Raw genomic sequence first — 17,216 nt, forward strand, 5'->3', positions numbered from 1 at the left:
TCAGAAATTAATCTTGCCTATATTTGAGGGAAGAATCCAAGTTTCAGTTGCTGACTTCAGCTATTGTGCCTTGCAACTCAGGAAGAAATGTGCTCTTTCTTCAAGGAACAGCAAAGTCAGTGGTGGTCATTTTGCATCCTTTTACCAGTCTGCATAGGATGGTTCTATGCATTAAACCAGGTTATATTCTAATCAACTAAAGTCCTCCAAGACAACCTCAAAGTAGCAAAGAAATTTCTTACTGGGTTTCCGGATTGGGTTACATTTGCAACTAGCACAGTTCAGAACTTTCCTAAATCCAGCTGAGGGATTACTATGATTTGAATGAAAATACTTGTTGCATGAAGGAGTTGTCACAAAACTGAGTTCTCTTAGAAATCAGAAAGCAGTTTTACTCCTTCAAATGCTGAATGTCTTGTTGCTACAATTCCCTCCATCTTTCACTATAGCTAAGCTTGCTGGACCAACAGTACCTGTGAGGACAGGAACATTATATAAGACACCTACTGCTTTTGCAACTCCAGCATATTATGGTAAGCATGTTACAAACTGTTCTGGTTCCTTAATTTTTCTTTTTTTTTTTTTTTAAAATTAGCATTAAGGTTTCCATTTTTCTTTTTCTTCCTTTCCCTGAACTTTATTGATGCATTGTATATTTAACGTAAAAAGTATTCTGTCTAGAGTAATTTTGATTTCTTTTATGCCACTTAATGACTTTTCTGATTTTACTGAGATCTAGCTCCCTTCTCATACACATCTTGGTAATTGAGAACATGACAAGGCTTCCATCTTCCTAGAAATTCATACATGCTTAGTAGGCTTTCAATACTATTCTGTGCCCATTTAAAGCTGTGCAAAGACTGGATAAGGCACTTACTTCTTTTCCTGGATGTTTCAATTTTCCCAGGACATAAATTCAACATATTTGTCAGTTACTGACAGTGCTCATCATGGATGTGATAGCTTCCTTTATTTGATCAAAATGCCACCATTTAAATAGAAAAAAAAAGTTGTAGTAGTGCAGTCATAGTGGTCAGTGGATAATTTGTCCTTTATAATACTGGGAGTTGATTACAGATTCAGAGCTAAGTCTTTTCAAGGTGGCATACAGTAATGGGTTTGGAGGAGGATGTGCTTAGAATTTTTGAGCCCAAATGTGTAGTTCTTGGTCATGAATATTGTCATGAATGATGCTGCTTCTAATTTTCCTGGATTTATAGTAATACTTAAATTCTTGTCTCCTTACAATGATCATGAACTCACTGTGACCCACAGTGCCCAGTAAAGCATGCTGGATGCTAAATTTATTTATAAATGCTTGTTAGGAAGGTATTGTGTTTTATCTGTTGAGGTCCATCGTAGTATTTGCATCACGTTCATTGTAGTGGCTAATTGATACAACATTGTATCATGAATCCTGACTGCTTTAGCACATTTCTCTTCACCAGTGTATTTGCTTTCAATTTCCTTCAAATTTTGTGGAAGTTGTACACTCTGAAGACAGATTTTTTTTTTTATTTCTTTATTTTCATTTTTAGAGAAGTTACTGTGCCAATGTAATAGTTCTATATATCCCAGGAACATCAAAAAAGCTCCAAGCTAAACAGCCAGCACAGTGCAAAAAGATCCTTTTTCCATGGCTGACCTTCTTCTTCCTTACCAATAATTAAATTAAAGCAAATGCAAGACAATAGTCTAGAAAGTATTTTACATATATTACGTGAACTGAATCCAGCAGCAGTCATGAAATCTGTCATTTTGATTATGGCTGGCTGGACTAGCAGGTAAATACAGGGTTTACACAGCACCACAGAAAAAAAACACTAAAATGAAGAGCCAGATCTGGTAGCAAATGCCTACCATTTATCTATTCTTATAATTATTTAAAATGCCAAAGGGACTCTGAAATGCTGCAGTTCTAATGCTGAAACTTTGTATTTATTGCAAATTATAACTGTGTTTTCTTCAGTTGATGCAACTGTCTTCAGCTCAAGTCCTACATCAGAAACAGATTCTTCAGGAAAACCAAGGTATCAAGGTAGGATATTCATAGCTATTGGTATTTTTATTTTAGGGAGCATATGAAGTCTGAGCTATCTTGCATCAAATTATCTTATTTAGTTATTCAAAAACCAACATTTTATTTGATTCTCTGTCACTTTAGTGGCAGATGTAAGAGCTCTAGTACAAACCAGCATTTTCTAGACTAAATTTTACTTTCTGGACTAAAGTTATTGCTCCTTCTGGTGAAACAAAGTGTATGTGATGTCTTTGTATTAGCATACCCCTCAAAAGCTGCAAGTAGAATTATAGTCTCATTTTATTATATAATTTCTTTTTATGATTTTTCTATTTTGTGACAGCTTTTAATTCTTTCAAGCAGTGTACATCACCTGTTAATACCTTCAGAATGTCATTTCATCAGTGGTGCCAGTGGGAAGGGGGTGAAGCACTGCAGATTCCAGGTCAAACAACAACAAGTAAAATTTTAAAAACAAGAAAAAAAAAACAAAAAACAAAAACATAAAATCCAAAACAAACAAACAAAAATGAGAAAAAGCAGCTTAATATTGAATATATGGGGTTTATTCTGAAAGCTTAGTGTTTTACTTGTGCAGACTTTTGCTTGGTGCCCTGGGATGGATGTTGTGCACCAGGTGAAATGGCATTGCCATTTTGCAAAAACACTCTACTGAACAGCTCTTTCCTATTGTTCTTAGCCCCTCATGTCAAGTACATGAAGAAAGATGATGATGTGCCTTGCTCCATCACAAGCTCTCTTGAACATTTTCCTCAAGAAGAAGTTGGCAGTAAGGAAGAACCCACTCGTCCTCCGCAAAATCCTCCAACCAACCTCACGGTGGTGACTGTAGAGGGCTGTCCATCCTTTGTCATATTGGATTGGGAAAAACCAGACAATGACACTGTGACTGGTTGGTTTGATTTCTTTCCTCCATTAAGCTCCATTCCTCCAGCTTAATTTACTTTTGCAGTAGTTTTTTGCCATTTAAAAATACTTTAATCACCAGGGATTAAAGGAGCCCAGTGTTTTGGGGTTTTTTTGTGCTACTGTCAGCTGAAGTGTGGATAAGAAAATGCTACTAGATTATAGCAAGATTTACACAACAAGGATCCTGGTGTCAGTGATGACATGAAAAGATACTTAAGAAATATGAGTCCGTATCTCCTCCAATTTTCTGGCTCCTCTCTGTAGAGGATCTGGTAAGACCTAGTCAAGAAGTTCCAACAATACAGCACTATATTTAGATGCACACACGTAATGTAGGCATCCTTCTTGACCTGAGGCTGTAGATTCACAGTGGGCCAGACACAAAGCTTACATCCATCTAGTCAGCAGAACTTTGCCAGTGTAATACTTGCAGTATTATGACCCATTGCAAGAGGGTCAACAAGCCCATCTGTTAAACGAATTTGGGTTTTTTTTGCATTTCTAAAGCAAGGGGTTTATATTAAGAATAAATGCCTGTGAGTCATGCAGGACTCAGCACACAGGCAGGTAAACATGCAAGATGGCCATTTTTAATTCTTCCATCGTCTTCTGTATTTCAACATTAGCTGACAAAAATTGAACATTGAAGTTAACTAACAACTCAGTTAATGACTCATCAAAATCAATTCTGAATTCAAGAGAAGGCATTGAATCCTGTTTTCTGAAAACAGTGATTGCTTCATATTGGCACCAGTACATTACTTGTTTAGACAGGCTTAAACCAATTTTCCTGTCATCTCTTTCTATTTTTGTAGTTTATGCATGTTTTTCCAATCATCTTATTTAAGCATCACATCTCTTTTTTTAAATAAATGCGCTGTTTCAGATAGAAAGGTGGAAACAGAAAACATAATTTCTTGCATAATTTTGCTTTTTGAATCCTTACTTTGCTTGACTTTAACTGTGTACAATGGGTTTCATTGGGTCCAGTGCATAATGGAAAGGTCTGACAAATAATAACCAAAACAGTCATCACACTCACCTTCTTGTTTTCATAAAAACTGCATGTGCCAGGGGCCAAGACCATTCTGCTCATGCTTTGCTCCTTTGTGTTGCCACAGAAATAAAGGGCAGTTTGTTGCCTTGTGCACTGAGTAACAAGCAGGCACTGGATGGAGCCAGTAGTTTTTGGTGTTTGTCTGTGTGTGCATGCACAGATTTGCATGCTCATTCATTTCCTGCTTTTTCTTTTCCAACTTGAATGAATTCAAAAGTCCAAATCGTATATTGACTTCAGGGTGGCAAAAGGCAGAAAGGTTGCATCCCTGTAAAATGGCATACTCATTCACTATCTGGTTGTATTTAAGAAGTTCAAGTAAGAGATGTTACTTGATCTAATTTTTCTTTACTGTAATTTTCCAGAGTATGAGGTTGTGTCAACTGAAAATGGAGGAAGTGATGGTGAAAAGGAGAAATCAATTATCACTACAAATCAAACCCATTCTACTGTGGAAAACCTAAAACCTGACACAAGGTAGCTAAATAATATAATTTTCTAAGTTAATTCAACTAATTTAGACTCTCAGCTGTCTGCCACCAAAAAAATGGAAATACCTATGGAAATATGACCTGATTTGTTTTACTCCTGTTTTGATAGGAAAAAAAAATGTATGGTCTGGTTTATCTTTCTTGTAAGTTAACAGATAAAACATATTTGAGGAATCTTTAGGAAATTTCCAAGAGTATTTTTGGTCTGGACAAGCTGCAGAAGTGACCTATTGTATCAGAAAGACTACTTGTCAAAAGTAAGAAAATTACCGGGGAGAGGAAAAACATGTTTGTCCTGAATATATAATTTTGTTTCAGTGTCTTAAAAAAGCTGGCAAATTAAAAATGAGTGAATGAATTCCAGTTCATGGTGTGCCTCTCATGCAAGTAGTTCAAATAAGCATGATTAATCTTTAAATATCAAATCTCATTTAAAAGTAGTCTTCTTTTTATGGTAAAATTCAGAGCAGAGAAGAAAACCCATTGTCTTTTGTTACATTGTTTGCTAATTGATCAGAAAGTTAATGAGTGACACTTGGGGGTTTTTCTGCAAGACCATCCATTTGGCTTTGGTGAATGGATATTTCTGTTTTAAATAATCTGAGATATAAAGGGATAACTTTTCTGGAGCAGGAAACAGCTACCATTCACCAACCACAGCCTCAAAAAGGAAAGACAGTGAAAGCCTTTCTGGATCCAGAGGGCCACCGCCCAAAATTGAAAACCTTTGATACAAATTGCAGTGGTGCATGTCCCCCATGTCTCACCAGATTTAAGGATGTAGTCCTTAAAGTCCTCAGAGTGGCTCTGTTGAACAAAACTCCCATTCCAAACAAAATGTGTATTTCTTAATTTTGAGGACACCTTGAGAGCTTTGGCAGAAGCACAAGAAGGTACTGTTACCACTTAAATCCAGGCTTGCTGGCACGCTAAATTCAGGGAAAACAAAAAAGTGGTTAAGACAGGTGGCATAATGTAGACAGTATCTGTTCTGCCAAGAAACATCACATGTCCATAATAAAAGTCTTCTGTCTATCAGGAGCTGCTCATTAGATGAAGGAAATGGGCTTGTGGATAAAACTGACTGCAAATGGGAGGAAGAGCAAAAATTAAACACAGCTCAATATTTATTAACAGAGTCCCTGGTATGTTTAAAAATGCATCAAGTAATACATTAAGACTGGGAAGGAAACTTTTCCATAACTAGCCTCAAAGGGAAGAGCTGTAGAAGAGGTAGAGCTGGAAAAGAAACTTGGAAGAGAAATAGAAATCCCTCCCACAAGAGATCAGCATTTGCAAAAGTTCCAGCAATATATAGAAAGAGAGATGCTCAGTAGCAGAAGGTGGATTAACTGGGAAGAACCTCTTGGCCTGGGAACACTTTGGAGAAACTGACAAGCTGAATTAGAGATTCTCTTTTTTCCAGCTTTCCTGAAACCCTCAGTGAGGCTTGTGTGAACCCCCTGTGCTGGTCTGAAGGTCCAGTGCATTCAGAGCTAAAGGCAGTTCAGGACATATCTAAAGCAGACAGACTGAAACAAAGACTTCCCAAAAAGGCATAAAAATGTTTATGAATCTGTTATCTCAGCTTCCATGGGTAAGTCTAAACCAGAAAGGCCCTCTAGCAGCAAGCCAGTTGAAGCCTGTAGTTGTGCAGATGTAGGCTCTTGAGGAGCTGTACCTGGCAGAGATGGTCTGCAGTCATGTTAGTCAAGGTCCAGCATCCTGTTGAGGTACTTCAGGTAGGATATGGTAATGCCTGGCCCAGAAGCTAAAGAGTTAATTGCCCAACAGGAGGGAAGCAAGACAAACAACTTTTTGGTGTGAAGGGAGAGGACAAGCCGCAGGGAAAAACTGGGTGCCAGATCATGCTGTTTGTTTGCTTCACTCTTTTGCATTCTTCAAATAGATCATGCTGCTACACCTCTGGGAAGCTCTGCAGCAAGGCAGACACCCTTCTCCCTTTGAGCTGGCCTTTACACAAGGCAGCTTTTAAGATTAGGACCTAATTGCCAGACTTTAAATATTTCAGGAATTTGGACAGTGGCAACAAAGAGACTTTTACAGTCGCTCATCAAAAATTGTATGTGCAACTGCAGCTGTCAGTAAGTACAAACACAGAGGTTAAATGGGATGAGGCTTATGGTGTAGTATTCTGTGTGTCCATTTATCTATCTGAAAAGTGACTAGATCCAGAAAAAATGCACTGGCTGAAAAAAGAGTTTAGACTTTAAGTACAGTTATCAAGTATTTGATTTTAGTAGATTCATACCATGATAATATGGAGATGGAAATGAAAATGGGCTTTCATAAGTGTACCAAAACTTGTGAAGGTTAATTTTAAACAAATCAAGTTGTGTATATTATGGAAGTTTGTTGCTTTTCTGTCTTATATATGCCACCTTTGTGTGTTCCTGGTGACTTTACTGCAAGTCTGATACTCTGAGATGAAAGTAAAATAGAGATTTGAAAAACTTCTGACTATGAGGATATAGACCCTTTAAATAAATGTGGGGCACAGTCAGCTGCTTTCTATTGCAATGAGTTGTTTGGGGATTTTTCTTAAAAAATGTTTTAGAGCCTCCTGTACAAAGTGATTTCATTGGAGTTCTGAGATCCATGTTTTTTGCCCAAGGAAAGACATATCATATCCATGCCATTTACCCACAGTGAGACATGCCTCACAGTTGACAAGCACACATTAATTTAAAGGATTTTTCCTCATAGGACAAATATTTTATCCTCTTTTTCACCTAGAGAATTGTCAAATGCAGGATTGGAGGATTTCAAATTTTAGAAGATTTCTGATAGTTTAAGTAACGTGGAAAGTTCAAATCTTGATATCCATTATTTGGTTGGTCAGTTCTTGAAATTGGTACTCTTGCTGTCAGTAACCTACTGATTGGCTTCAGTCTAGAATTCTGTTTAATTTCATCAGATTTGCTTCTGGTTGTAATCTTTACCTGAAATGTCTCAAAGCATGTAGTGTTGTTATGCTATGTGAGCTAGATAACGATAGACATATTCCTTATACAGATAATTCATTGGATATAACTGGTGCCTGAAGAAAACTTCCTCTTGTTTTATGAATGTCTTCTGCTTAAATGTTTCTCTTATAGATGTGCTTCTGTGATCTAATATTCACATATACAGTGTTGATTATGACTGCAGTTAGCTTCTGTTACCCTTCATATTATTTCCAAGGACTTTAGAGTAGGTCCAGGTCACATTTCACTCAGCCCCCCTGTTCAGTATCACACTAAAGGGCACACCAAAATTTCTGCAGTTTTTGCTATCTTTATTCTTCTGTTAATGAAAAGATTGTAACAACCAAATTCCATTTATTCTTCTTTCTCCTGATTAGTCTGAACATAGTCAGCTACTCATTCTTTACTCTGCTGTTCAAACACTGAGTGTCTGTTATTACTGTACTTGATGAACCCTGAGCTCAAAGCTGCTAAGCCAGCCTTGCCATGAAAAGGGGCCTGGACCAGGTCATCTTCATAGATATCTTACAACACATATGTGAGATTGGACCTTAGGGGCAGTTTCTGGTCTTGTAGATCTCAGTTTCCTCCAGTTTCTTTAACGCAGGCAGAGGTGGCTTAGTGTGTTAATACAAATGTCATTTCTATCTTAGCAAAGAAAAGTGAGAGAAAAAAATGCACTAGTACGAACTAACAATTTTTCATCCTCCACGTGGAAATTCTGTGATTCTTATAGTGAGAAATGCAGTGTTTATTCCACTTGGAAGAGAGTCAAACTGCAAGACTGATCGTTTTGGTCGAAGTAGTTACAGTCTAACTTCCAAGCAAGCATTTGAGGAATGAGACCTGCAATATTCCATCTAAGTTGTCATACAGGTCTTCAGTTTCTGAGTTTCCTTAAAAAGCTGCTCACATTGGAACTCCCAATGGCATACCCAGGACTCTGCTCTTTCCTTATTTTACATTAAAATTTCCTAAGAAAGCATTGCAGTAACTTCTCCTTTGTTAATAGTCAAGCAAGATCTTCCATATGTGAGCCAAGATAAGGTTATCCACAATTTTCAGTATTTTTTTCCTTGAGCTGCCTGTTTGCTATAAACATTGAAAGGCCTGAGAAAAAAATGGACTTACTGTGGTTTTGGTTGTCTTAATTCCATCTCTTCTGTAGTAATAATGGTGTTCCTCTGCATATTCTCCTTGGAAAAAAAATTGGTTTCATTGACCTGTAGTTTTTTCATGGACTTTCCCAGCCTAAAATATTAAATGCAGATCTTGTTTGGTTTTTTTTTCCAATGAGATTTTTTGTTATTTCTGCTGGTTTCTCTGCCAAAATATGTAGTTCTTATTTCTGTATCCCTGCCCTGTCCTGGAACTTTTTTATTTCAGTCAGTGTACATTGTGGTTTGTTTAAGGGCAGTGTAGCCCATAGCCCAGACCATAGTGTCCAGGAAGTTCTACAGCCCAAATTTCTGTACAAGCCTTCAAAAAAGAGCCTGAAGACTGCTAAAAACTGTTCTCATGTATGTTTGTGATGGCAGTAATTGGAAGGTATTTAAGAAAAATATTAAGACTTGTCACAAATAGATCTGGGGAAGTTTGAGTAGCCATTGGAAGATGTGTCCCATCAGCCTACTGCTGTAGAAAAAGAGTATTAATAAGAAACAAACAGCCTGTGATGCTTGCATTCCATAGTTTTGTATAGTTTCCCATTAGGGAAGCTAATCTGCTTCCCTATTAATTATTTTGGTGATTTCAAATATACTCTTCTCCTTTTTAAAAATGTCTCAAGTTGTTTCTGTTGGATTTTTGGGTTCAATTTTGTCCCAAGGCTGTTACCACCTTTATCTAATATGGTTTTGTATTGTAGTTAGCACTCAAATGTTCTAATCCCATACAAGGAAAAACCCAAGAAAACCTCTATCAATGCAGAGAGTTTAGCTTTTGTTAACAGCAAGGGTCAAGAGATAGAAACTACAAAGAAAGCTTCAATGCAGCAAAATTCAGAAAGTGGCAGAAAAATGCTGGAGGTTTCTATTTGTTTTATTAAAAAACCATTAGATACTGTACTAAATTGCTGTTGATATCAGGGTTTGTGGATAAGCATTTCCCATTGCTCTTAGCCCTTCTTCCTACTGTGTTAGGAGAAAGATACCTCAAAAAAAAGCATAGCAGTCTGTTCTCTTTCTTCCTCTTTCTTCCTCTTTCTTCCTCTTTCTTCCTCTTTCTTCCTCTTTCTTCCTCTTTCTTCCTCTTTCTTCCTCTTTCTTCCTCTTTCCTCCTCTTTCTTCCTCTTTCTTCCTCTTCTCTTTCTTTTCTCTTTCTTTTCTCTTTGTCTCTCTCTCTCTCTCTCTCTCTCTCTCTTTCTTTAATGGTCACACTGCTATCCAAGCACACTCTGCAGAGACAGAGGACTCTGTGCATGGAGCCCTGCACAATTGCCTCCAACACCAGCATCTCTCCAGAAACTGACCTGAAGTCCCAGGACTGTACTCAGCTGCTCCAGTTCTCCTATTATCGTGAACATCTCTCTTCGCCTATTTTCAGTTCTGCAATCTTCAATCTTCTCCTTTGCATGGTTTGAAAAATGCAGGAGCAGCTGCATTTGCCAGAGTTCCATGTGGTATAGTGATTTCCTGTGGTGGAAAAATACACTCCAAGTAGTAATTACTGTAAGTCAAGTCCATTTAATGTGCAGAAGGACTTTTACTGTCTTACACAGTTTGGGAGGATTTGAAAGACCTGGTCTCCAAAAGTTTATAGGAGTGCAATCTTACAGATGTTAAAGGTGTGCTGCATTAGATTGCTGCTTGCATAGGACAGCAGAGTTTTTGGTATATTAGGCAGGCAGATATAAAGATGGAATGTAGACTCCAATTTCTTGTTAGGTAAGTCTAGATAAGCAGTAGACATGGATTCTATTAATTTTGCCATACATTCTTCTTGAAACTCTAAGCATTTTTCCCTTTCCTTGTGGTTTCTGTAGGAGTGCATAACAGTGCATATGGTACCCTTTTTTCACCAATTTAAGTATATTTTTCAGATCTTTCACCTGACACAAAAAAAGGAAGACTTTAGATTGTCTTCTATTACAACAGCTACAGTATAGCTTTAAAAATACAGTAAACTATGCCATATTTGATCCCAGTCCGACATTTCCTTCCTCTGCCTTTCAGTGTTCCATCAACTAGCTAATTTTCTTCATCTCCAAAAGTGGTTGTTTGTTATTTTTGTACTGTGGAAGCCACGGGTATTGTTTTAGGGTTGAAATTGGCAAAGGAAAGGAGCCAGTGATGCTTGTAAAAACACATACCACAGAACTGTAAAATTGCCTGTATTTTAGTATCTAAAATTTCCTTTTAACATTATTAATAAGAGGCTTCCCTAATTGACTGAGCCAAACTTTGGACATTTCTTTATTATTTTTCTTTTCTCCAATTTTCTTTATATGTTTACATAAGCTGAAATCTCTATCTGTAGATTTTAGTTCTTTATTTAAATTTTGCCTTAATTTTCCAAGCTGTGGTTTGGTCTTTTGCAAAGAACCTAGTGATCTCTAAACCACAATTTGAAAAACAGTGCTTGGAAAATAACCTTCAGTTCTTGTTTTTGTCTTTTTGGAATTAGAGAATTGGTGAGTCCAAGTTCATAGACTAAAGATTTTTGGGAACAATTCTGATTCCTATGAAGAATGTTGCCTGATGCAGCCCAATGTAGGGTATATCAACTATTGAGAACAATATATTTGTTCAAAAATCAGCAAAATACATACAAAGGGACAAACCCAGATTATTATCACCCATGAGATCAAACCATAAACTGCCCATAAAGCAATAGAACATTCCATCTTGATGATCACTATTACAGTAATAGCTTTAGATCAGGTGTTCCTCCTGTAACGGAAGCAGGAAAACTTCTTTGCAGTCTTTTATCTCTAGGTGTGGATTAATTTCTACATTTTTTAAAATGTATCATCTAGCTATTGCTTTAAGACCCCCAATATATTACAAAATCTTTGTTTATGCTTCAGTGATTCTTCAGAAAGAATCTCCGACTCCTTTGCTACAGTTCTCTGTATTATGACATTTCCTACCAGATGAGAATACTTCTTGACCAAAAAAGTTACTTTATCACATGGCCATTGTGAATACTAACTACTCAGGTCCTATTTTTTAAAGCATGTCTTTGTTTAAGCAATTTGAAGTTGAGAATGAAGATTTATAAATTTCTTAAATTGATTATTTAGTTAATGTCTCCCTCCTTTTGTGGGGTAATATGGGTAGTTCCAAATGCTTTTTTGACATGTTTAAATAAATGTCAAGATTTCTCCAAATAGACTTTTTCAGCTCAAAACAAGCCCATGTTTCTCTTAGCAATATCCATGAATTTCCACAATGTATCTGTTCAGCATACCGGTCTATATAAGTATTTCCCTCAAAAAGAAAATAAAACCCTAGAAATAAAGGCAATTGCTTAAGTAAGCAATTTTAAAGTTAAATATTGTCTTAGAAGTACAGTGGATTGAAAACAGTTGCTGGGTACTGCATGAATATTCCACTGAGGTTAATTAGCTGAGGTTTTGCAGGAGTCAAGGAGGAATGAGAGGTAATCCAAAGTTGGGATTGAATTGGTCTTCTGGGGAATTGCAAATGGAGTTTACAAATCTCCAACTGTGCAGAGTGTGGTATGGGAGTTTTCTTTCTTTAGAAAATTGCTGTTTGGAAATGATTCCAGCAATACATTACAATGCTATGTTACAGTCACGAGCCACCAAAATTATCATGGGTAAATGATCCTTCTCGGGTCAACGGCTGAATGTGCCCACTTCTGGGACTCCCTTTTTTTATGTGTTTACAGCAAAAGTGGGCCTCTAATTTGGGGCCCATTTCCCAGACCTACAGTCCCTTTGACTCGTGTCCTATGGCTCCCTATCACTGACGAAGAGACCCTCTCTGTTAGGAGAGATTCACCGTGTGTGTGGTCAGAGCGTGGGAGATGTCCCACTATACATGGCACTTCCACTGTTAATCAAGCACTGAAAGGTGGGGGAGGCTTAAGAAGAGGAGGCTGGTTTGGATTTTTTTCTTCAGTCGTGTTGTTTTCACAGCACTCTGTTTGGTTCCCAACACAGTGATGAAAAAGGATCATGAGATAACTACAGCACAGACCAGTATTGTGCCACATCAGTAAAAACACATGCAAAAGAGACTCTGCCCAGTGTCTTGTCATTGCTTCATATACTTATTTTTAACATACGTTCAAGCAATTGGATCTTTGCCTTGGCTGAACTCCTGTCCTGGAAGACTTGCCCTGTGTTTCCCTACAGGTCCTGTCTGTCATTGTGGGTGGGCCTGACAGGCATTGAATTGGAGGTTTGTGTTCTTAAAACAGTAAAAAGTACAAATAAATAGCAACGTCCTTTACTCAGTCTCTGCTTATCAGGTTGCCTCAGACCTAATCTGAACTTGCTCCCTTTGCCAGAACTAAAACTGCTGTGTGAGAGGAGACAGACAAGTCAGTATTAAATTAAATTAAATCAAATATTAATAGTAGGTGTGCAAAGAATCATCAAAAGGACTGGTTAATTTTGTGTTCAGTTCAAGTCTTATACAGTTAGGACAGAAAATGTCTCCGTGGTTTTGTGGCAAGAAATTGGGCTCTTTTGTTCTCCAGGAGGGGAGAGGCACCAATGTGTGTGTTGCTTGCTAGCTCCAGACTATTAATGAATGCTTAGTTTGCAAAATGTTAATCTCTTCTATTTTATTCCCCAGTTATGAATTCCATGTGAAACCTAGGAACCCCCTTGGCGAAGGTCCAAGCAGCAATGTTGTGGCATTCAGTACTGAATCAGGTAAGAACTCTCAAAGATCAGACCATCATTTACAGTGCCTTTAGTACCCATGTTTGTGGGATGCATGAAAGGCTCTCTTATTTCATTTTGTGCATTCAGTCTTGCTCTTTACTGTCTCCTCATTGGTTTTTTACCACCGTGCCTGGAAAGTCAGCCTGGGATCAGAACTATGTTGTGTGAGGATGTAAGATGGACAGACTGCAAGAGAAAAAAACAGAGGAACATTGTCTGGTATTCATTGCAAAGAAAATTACTTCATCCTTAGAGAGGGCTCAGTCATTTAAGATTTATATTCCTGACCTTTTTGCATCTATCCAGCTCATTAGCAGCTTCTGGATGGGGAACATTAGGGTTTTTTGTGCTGGTGTGTTCATAGGTGTTTTTGCTAGCTGTTCAATAAGGCTGCTGTAAAACACTGATGTTGTTTGGCTGAAATAAGGATTGAGAAAGAGCTGTTGTGAAAAGTCAGTGTCCCAGTGTCCTTCCACCCTGTTTACTCTCCAGTGAAACTGTTAAAGAGCTGTATACAAGCCTGTTTTCACCACTGGTTGGTTCCTAAGTCAAGTTCTCTCTGACTCAGAGGTGAGAATCAGAAAGCTTTTGCTTTCCCTATTCTTGCTGACTTGTTGACTTTAGGCAAGCAAGATACCATCTTTTGTGCAGAAGTGTTTATTGCTTGGTGGTACTGAAAGACCACACAAAACACAAAATGGACTTAGCCTTTTTAAAAGGAGTTTCTCAATCTGTGTTTTGAGCCAGGTGTAATAATTTAATAGTCCTCAACCAACCAGGTGTAATAATTTAATAGTCCTCAACATTTCACTGATGGATGAAAATTTTGGCTGAGCAAAGGATTACTCAGGGAGGAGTGCAGACTATGCCACACATATTTAAAAACTCTGAATACACTCTTTGTAATTCTAGATTGTTAAAAGTGAATAAAAATGTTTGTGCCAAGTGCAGTTTTCATGAATGACAAGGTGCAAAACTATTTAGTTTGCACAAATTAAGTATCCAGTTTTGTTTTTTCTTAATTGCGCACATCCATTTCTCACATTTGGGCTTTCAAACCAAGTTTTTTGTGGCCAGTATTACAGATGTGCCCTTTTTATTATTTAGGTTTTGAAATAGAAATTTTAATAAGACACAGTACAATTGGGTGTTGCTGGTTACAGGTTTGAACACTTGTTTTTACTAGAACTCTGCTTGGCTGGTTTTGTCCCATAAGTAAAATTATTAAAAGCTCATTGATACTGAAGTTTCACACAAGAAATATATTTCTTCTAATTTAATTTAATACAAAAGTTAACTTTGTTTCCAAAACTTTTTCTGTTTCACAAATTCCAGCTTATGTCAGCTGTAAAAAATCACTTACCAATGCTTTTCCATAGAATTATTGGAAACGTTCATTTTACAGTGTCTGATTGAATGTTTGTTTTCTTCCCCCAGCGGACCCAAGAGTGAGTGAGCCAATTTCAAGTAAGTGTTTTATGTATAAATCTGATCAGCAGTTTTTTCAGAAATGAGATAGCAGAATTTTACAAGGAGGGTGGCTCTGCTGCACCAGCTGGATGAGTTACAGAATCGAACAGCATTCACACACATTTTCACTCCTTCCACCCATGGCCCTGCTAAGGAATTCATGTGAGGCTGTTTGTTTACCTGAGCATAAGGCAATCAACGTGATGTGGAGCTCCCATGGCAGCTGGGATGGCTTCAAACCAATGTACACAAATGAGCAAAGGACAGCCTCATATTTTCTCAACCTTGTCATTAAAGAAAAGAAAGCTCTGCAAAATGAATAAGCTACTCCAAAGTTTTTAAGTGAGTTAACAGAGCACAACTTGGAGGATTCTATTTATCTGTCTTTGTGTTTTAGGAAAATTTTCTGCTTCAGAAGGCTTCATCTAGCTCTGCTTTAGGCCACTTACAAGACTCTTCCTGTCCTTGATGGAAGGTGGACTGAGCTTTTGAAGAAGAGCTGAGATCATTCGAGCAAATTGGGCTCTTTTTTGTATTTGTAATAGTCATCACTTTCACTTTGACAAACACTGTGGGGCCATTTTTCTCCACATTTTTAAAATTTATAAAAATGGCACTTCATTTTTATATGTATTTTTGTTAGACCACAGTTTGCTGCAAGTTGATTGTCTTGGCTTGAACACACTGAAGAATGGTGACTGTATCACACACTTCGTAAATGAGAGTATTTCCAGTACAAACATTGTCCCCCTAACAAGGTCCTAGAATGAACCTATTCCAAACCTGCACCAGAGGACAGCAGGAGGAGTTCACAGCACCAATTGTATCTGCATACTTTGGCACTTCCCTGAAATATTTCTCATGTTCAAAATGCAGGTGTCATAGTACATTCTGCTCCATCAAGGCTTCTAATTCTAGTTATTCAGATGCATTTATTATATGTAATTTTGTAGGCAGCATCATACTTCAGCCTCTTTTTTCCTCTTCTGCAGTGGGGAAAGATGCTATCTGGACTGAAATCCCATTCAATTCAGACACATACTCAGAATGCAAAGGCAAACAATACGTAAAGAGGACTTGGTACAAGAAGTTTGTGGGTGTGCAGCTGTGCAATTCTTTGAGATACAAGATATACCTCAGTGATTCACTTACAGGTAAGCAACATTCAAATCAATGCTGTCCATATTATATATCCCTGAAAGATACTATGGTTTCCAAAATAATAGGTTTAACAAGATGAGCTCTGCTGAAGTGTGATCAGATTTGTTTAATTTAGTCCACGGATTAATCATAAACAGTAATCTGCTTGTGCTCAGTAACCATTGATATGTTTGATACAGAGTTTTCAGACTCCAAAGGAACCTCTCTGTGGTGATCGTCTGATTTTAAGTACCTATACATATACTGGGGATCCTACAGAAAACTGATAAAGATCAGAGTGAACAGCATATATTGTAAAACAGCCAAATTGGTGTTTAAAGAGTAGCCTGGAATAATTATTAATTAGAGGATGAGGACCTCATTTTATACCAGGTTTACACCTGGCATTCCCACTCCTTTCAGTAAACATCTGGTTACTTCATTACTGGAAGGCTTATAAATGCATGATATTTATATATCATATATACATATATATCATATATATCATACTAACTAGTTAGTATGTAGTTAACAAGTTTTACTCACCTGCTTTGACATTTTTGCTTTGTTTTCACCTGCCCCATTTTTGCTTATGACCTTTTCCCCCCTCCTTTTTGTTTTCCTCATATCATATTTTATTACTAAGGGAAACTTCCTGGTTATACATTGTCAAGTTTTGTTTGGTGTTTTAAGACCAGTTGAGTGTGACGTGTTTAAGACCTGAATCAGGTGACATGCTAGGGAAACATCCTGTGAGAAGTGTTTTTCAGTTAGTTGATAGGAGATCTTTGTGTCTCATGCAGCTTGTGCAAGCTGTATCTGCTACATTAAGAAATATGTTAACTTCTTATAATGCATCCTAGGCTCCTGGCTTTTTTCTGTGTGAAGTCTCTTATCACAGACAGCTCTGTGACAATGGCATTATCATGGCATCTAAGCACAAAGATGTGTGGGAAATGCCTTTTGAGAGCAAGTCAGGCAAATGTGTTCAACACATCACATTGAATTAGCTAGGAGAGGCTGTGGCTGGAAGAATCCACTTTCATAACCTAAAGTTGCCCCATCTCAGAGCTCAGCACCTCACAGGAGCAGGACTCTGGGCTCTGTGGAAAGAATATGGAAGAAAAAGAGCAGGGATGTGTAGGGCAGCCCATGTTGCCATAATTTTAAGCTTCCCTGCCTTGCATCCAACACCATTCTCTGATGAGTAGAAAAGGAAGGAAAGCCTTGTCATTAATAGTAAGTACAATACTCCATATGT

The 17,216-nt window shown here is 37.6% G+C and overlaps 1 protein-coding gene across 6 annotated transcripts in view; it reads left to right on the plus strand.

The window, feature by feature from the left end:
- ABI3BP (ABI family member 3 binding protein) overlaps window positions 1-17,216 on the plus strand; it is a 128,105-nt gene that overhangs the window by 104,907 nt on the left and 5,982 nt on the right. For all 6 annotated transcript variants that reach the window (XM_053934606.1, XM_053934609.1, XM_053934608.1 and 3 more), the window contains 7 exons: window positions 450-533; window positions 1,970-2,038; window positions 2,721-2,933; window positions 4,373-4,484; window positions 13,254-13,333; window positions 14,783-14,812; window positions 15,808-15,969. In XM_053934606.1, the coding sequence (XP_053790581.1) occupies window positions 450-533; window positions 1,970-2,038; window positions 2,721-2,933; window positions 4,373-4,484; window positions 13,254-13,333; window positions 14,783-14,812; window positions 15,808-15,969 (750 nt within the window). The remainder of the gene's footprint in view (window positions 1-449; window positions 534-1,969; window positions 2,039-2,720; window positions 2,934-4,372; window positions 4,485-13,253; window positions 13,334-14,782; window positions 14,813-15,807; window positions 15,970-17,216) is intronic.

This window comes from Vidua chalybeata, chromosome 2, assembly GCF_026979565.1.
Source record: "Vidua chalybeata isolate OUT-0048 chromosome 2, bVidCha1 merged haplotype, whole genome shotgun sequence".
Lineage (NCBI taxonomy): Eukaryota > Metazoa > Chordata > Aves > Passeriformes > Viduidae > Vidua > Vidua chalybeata.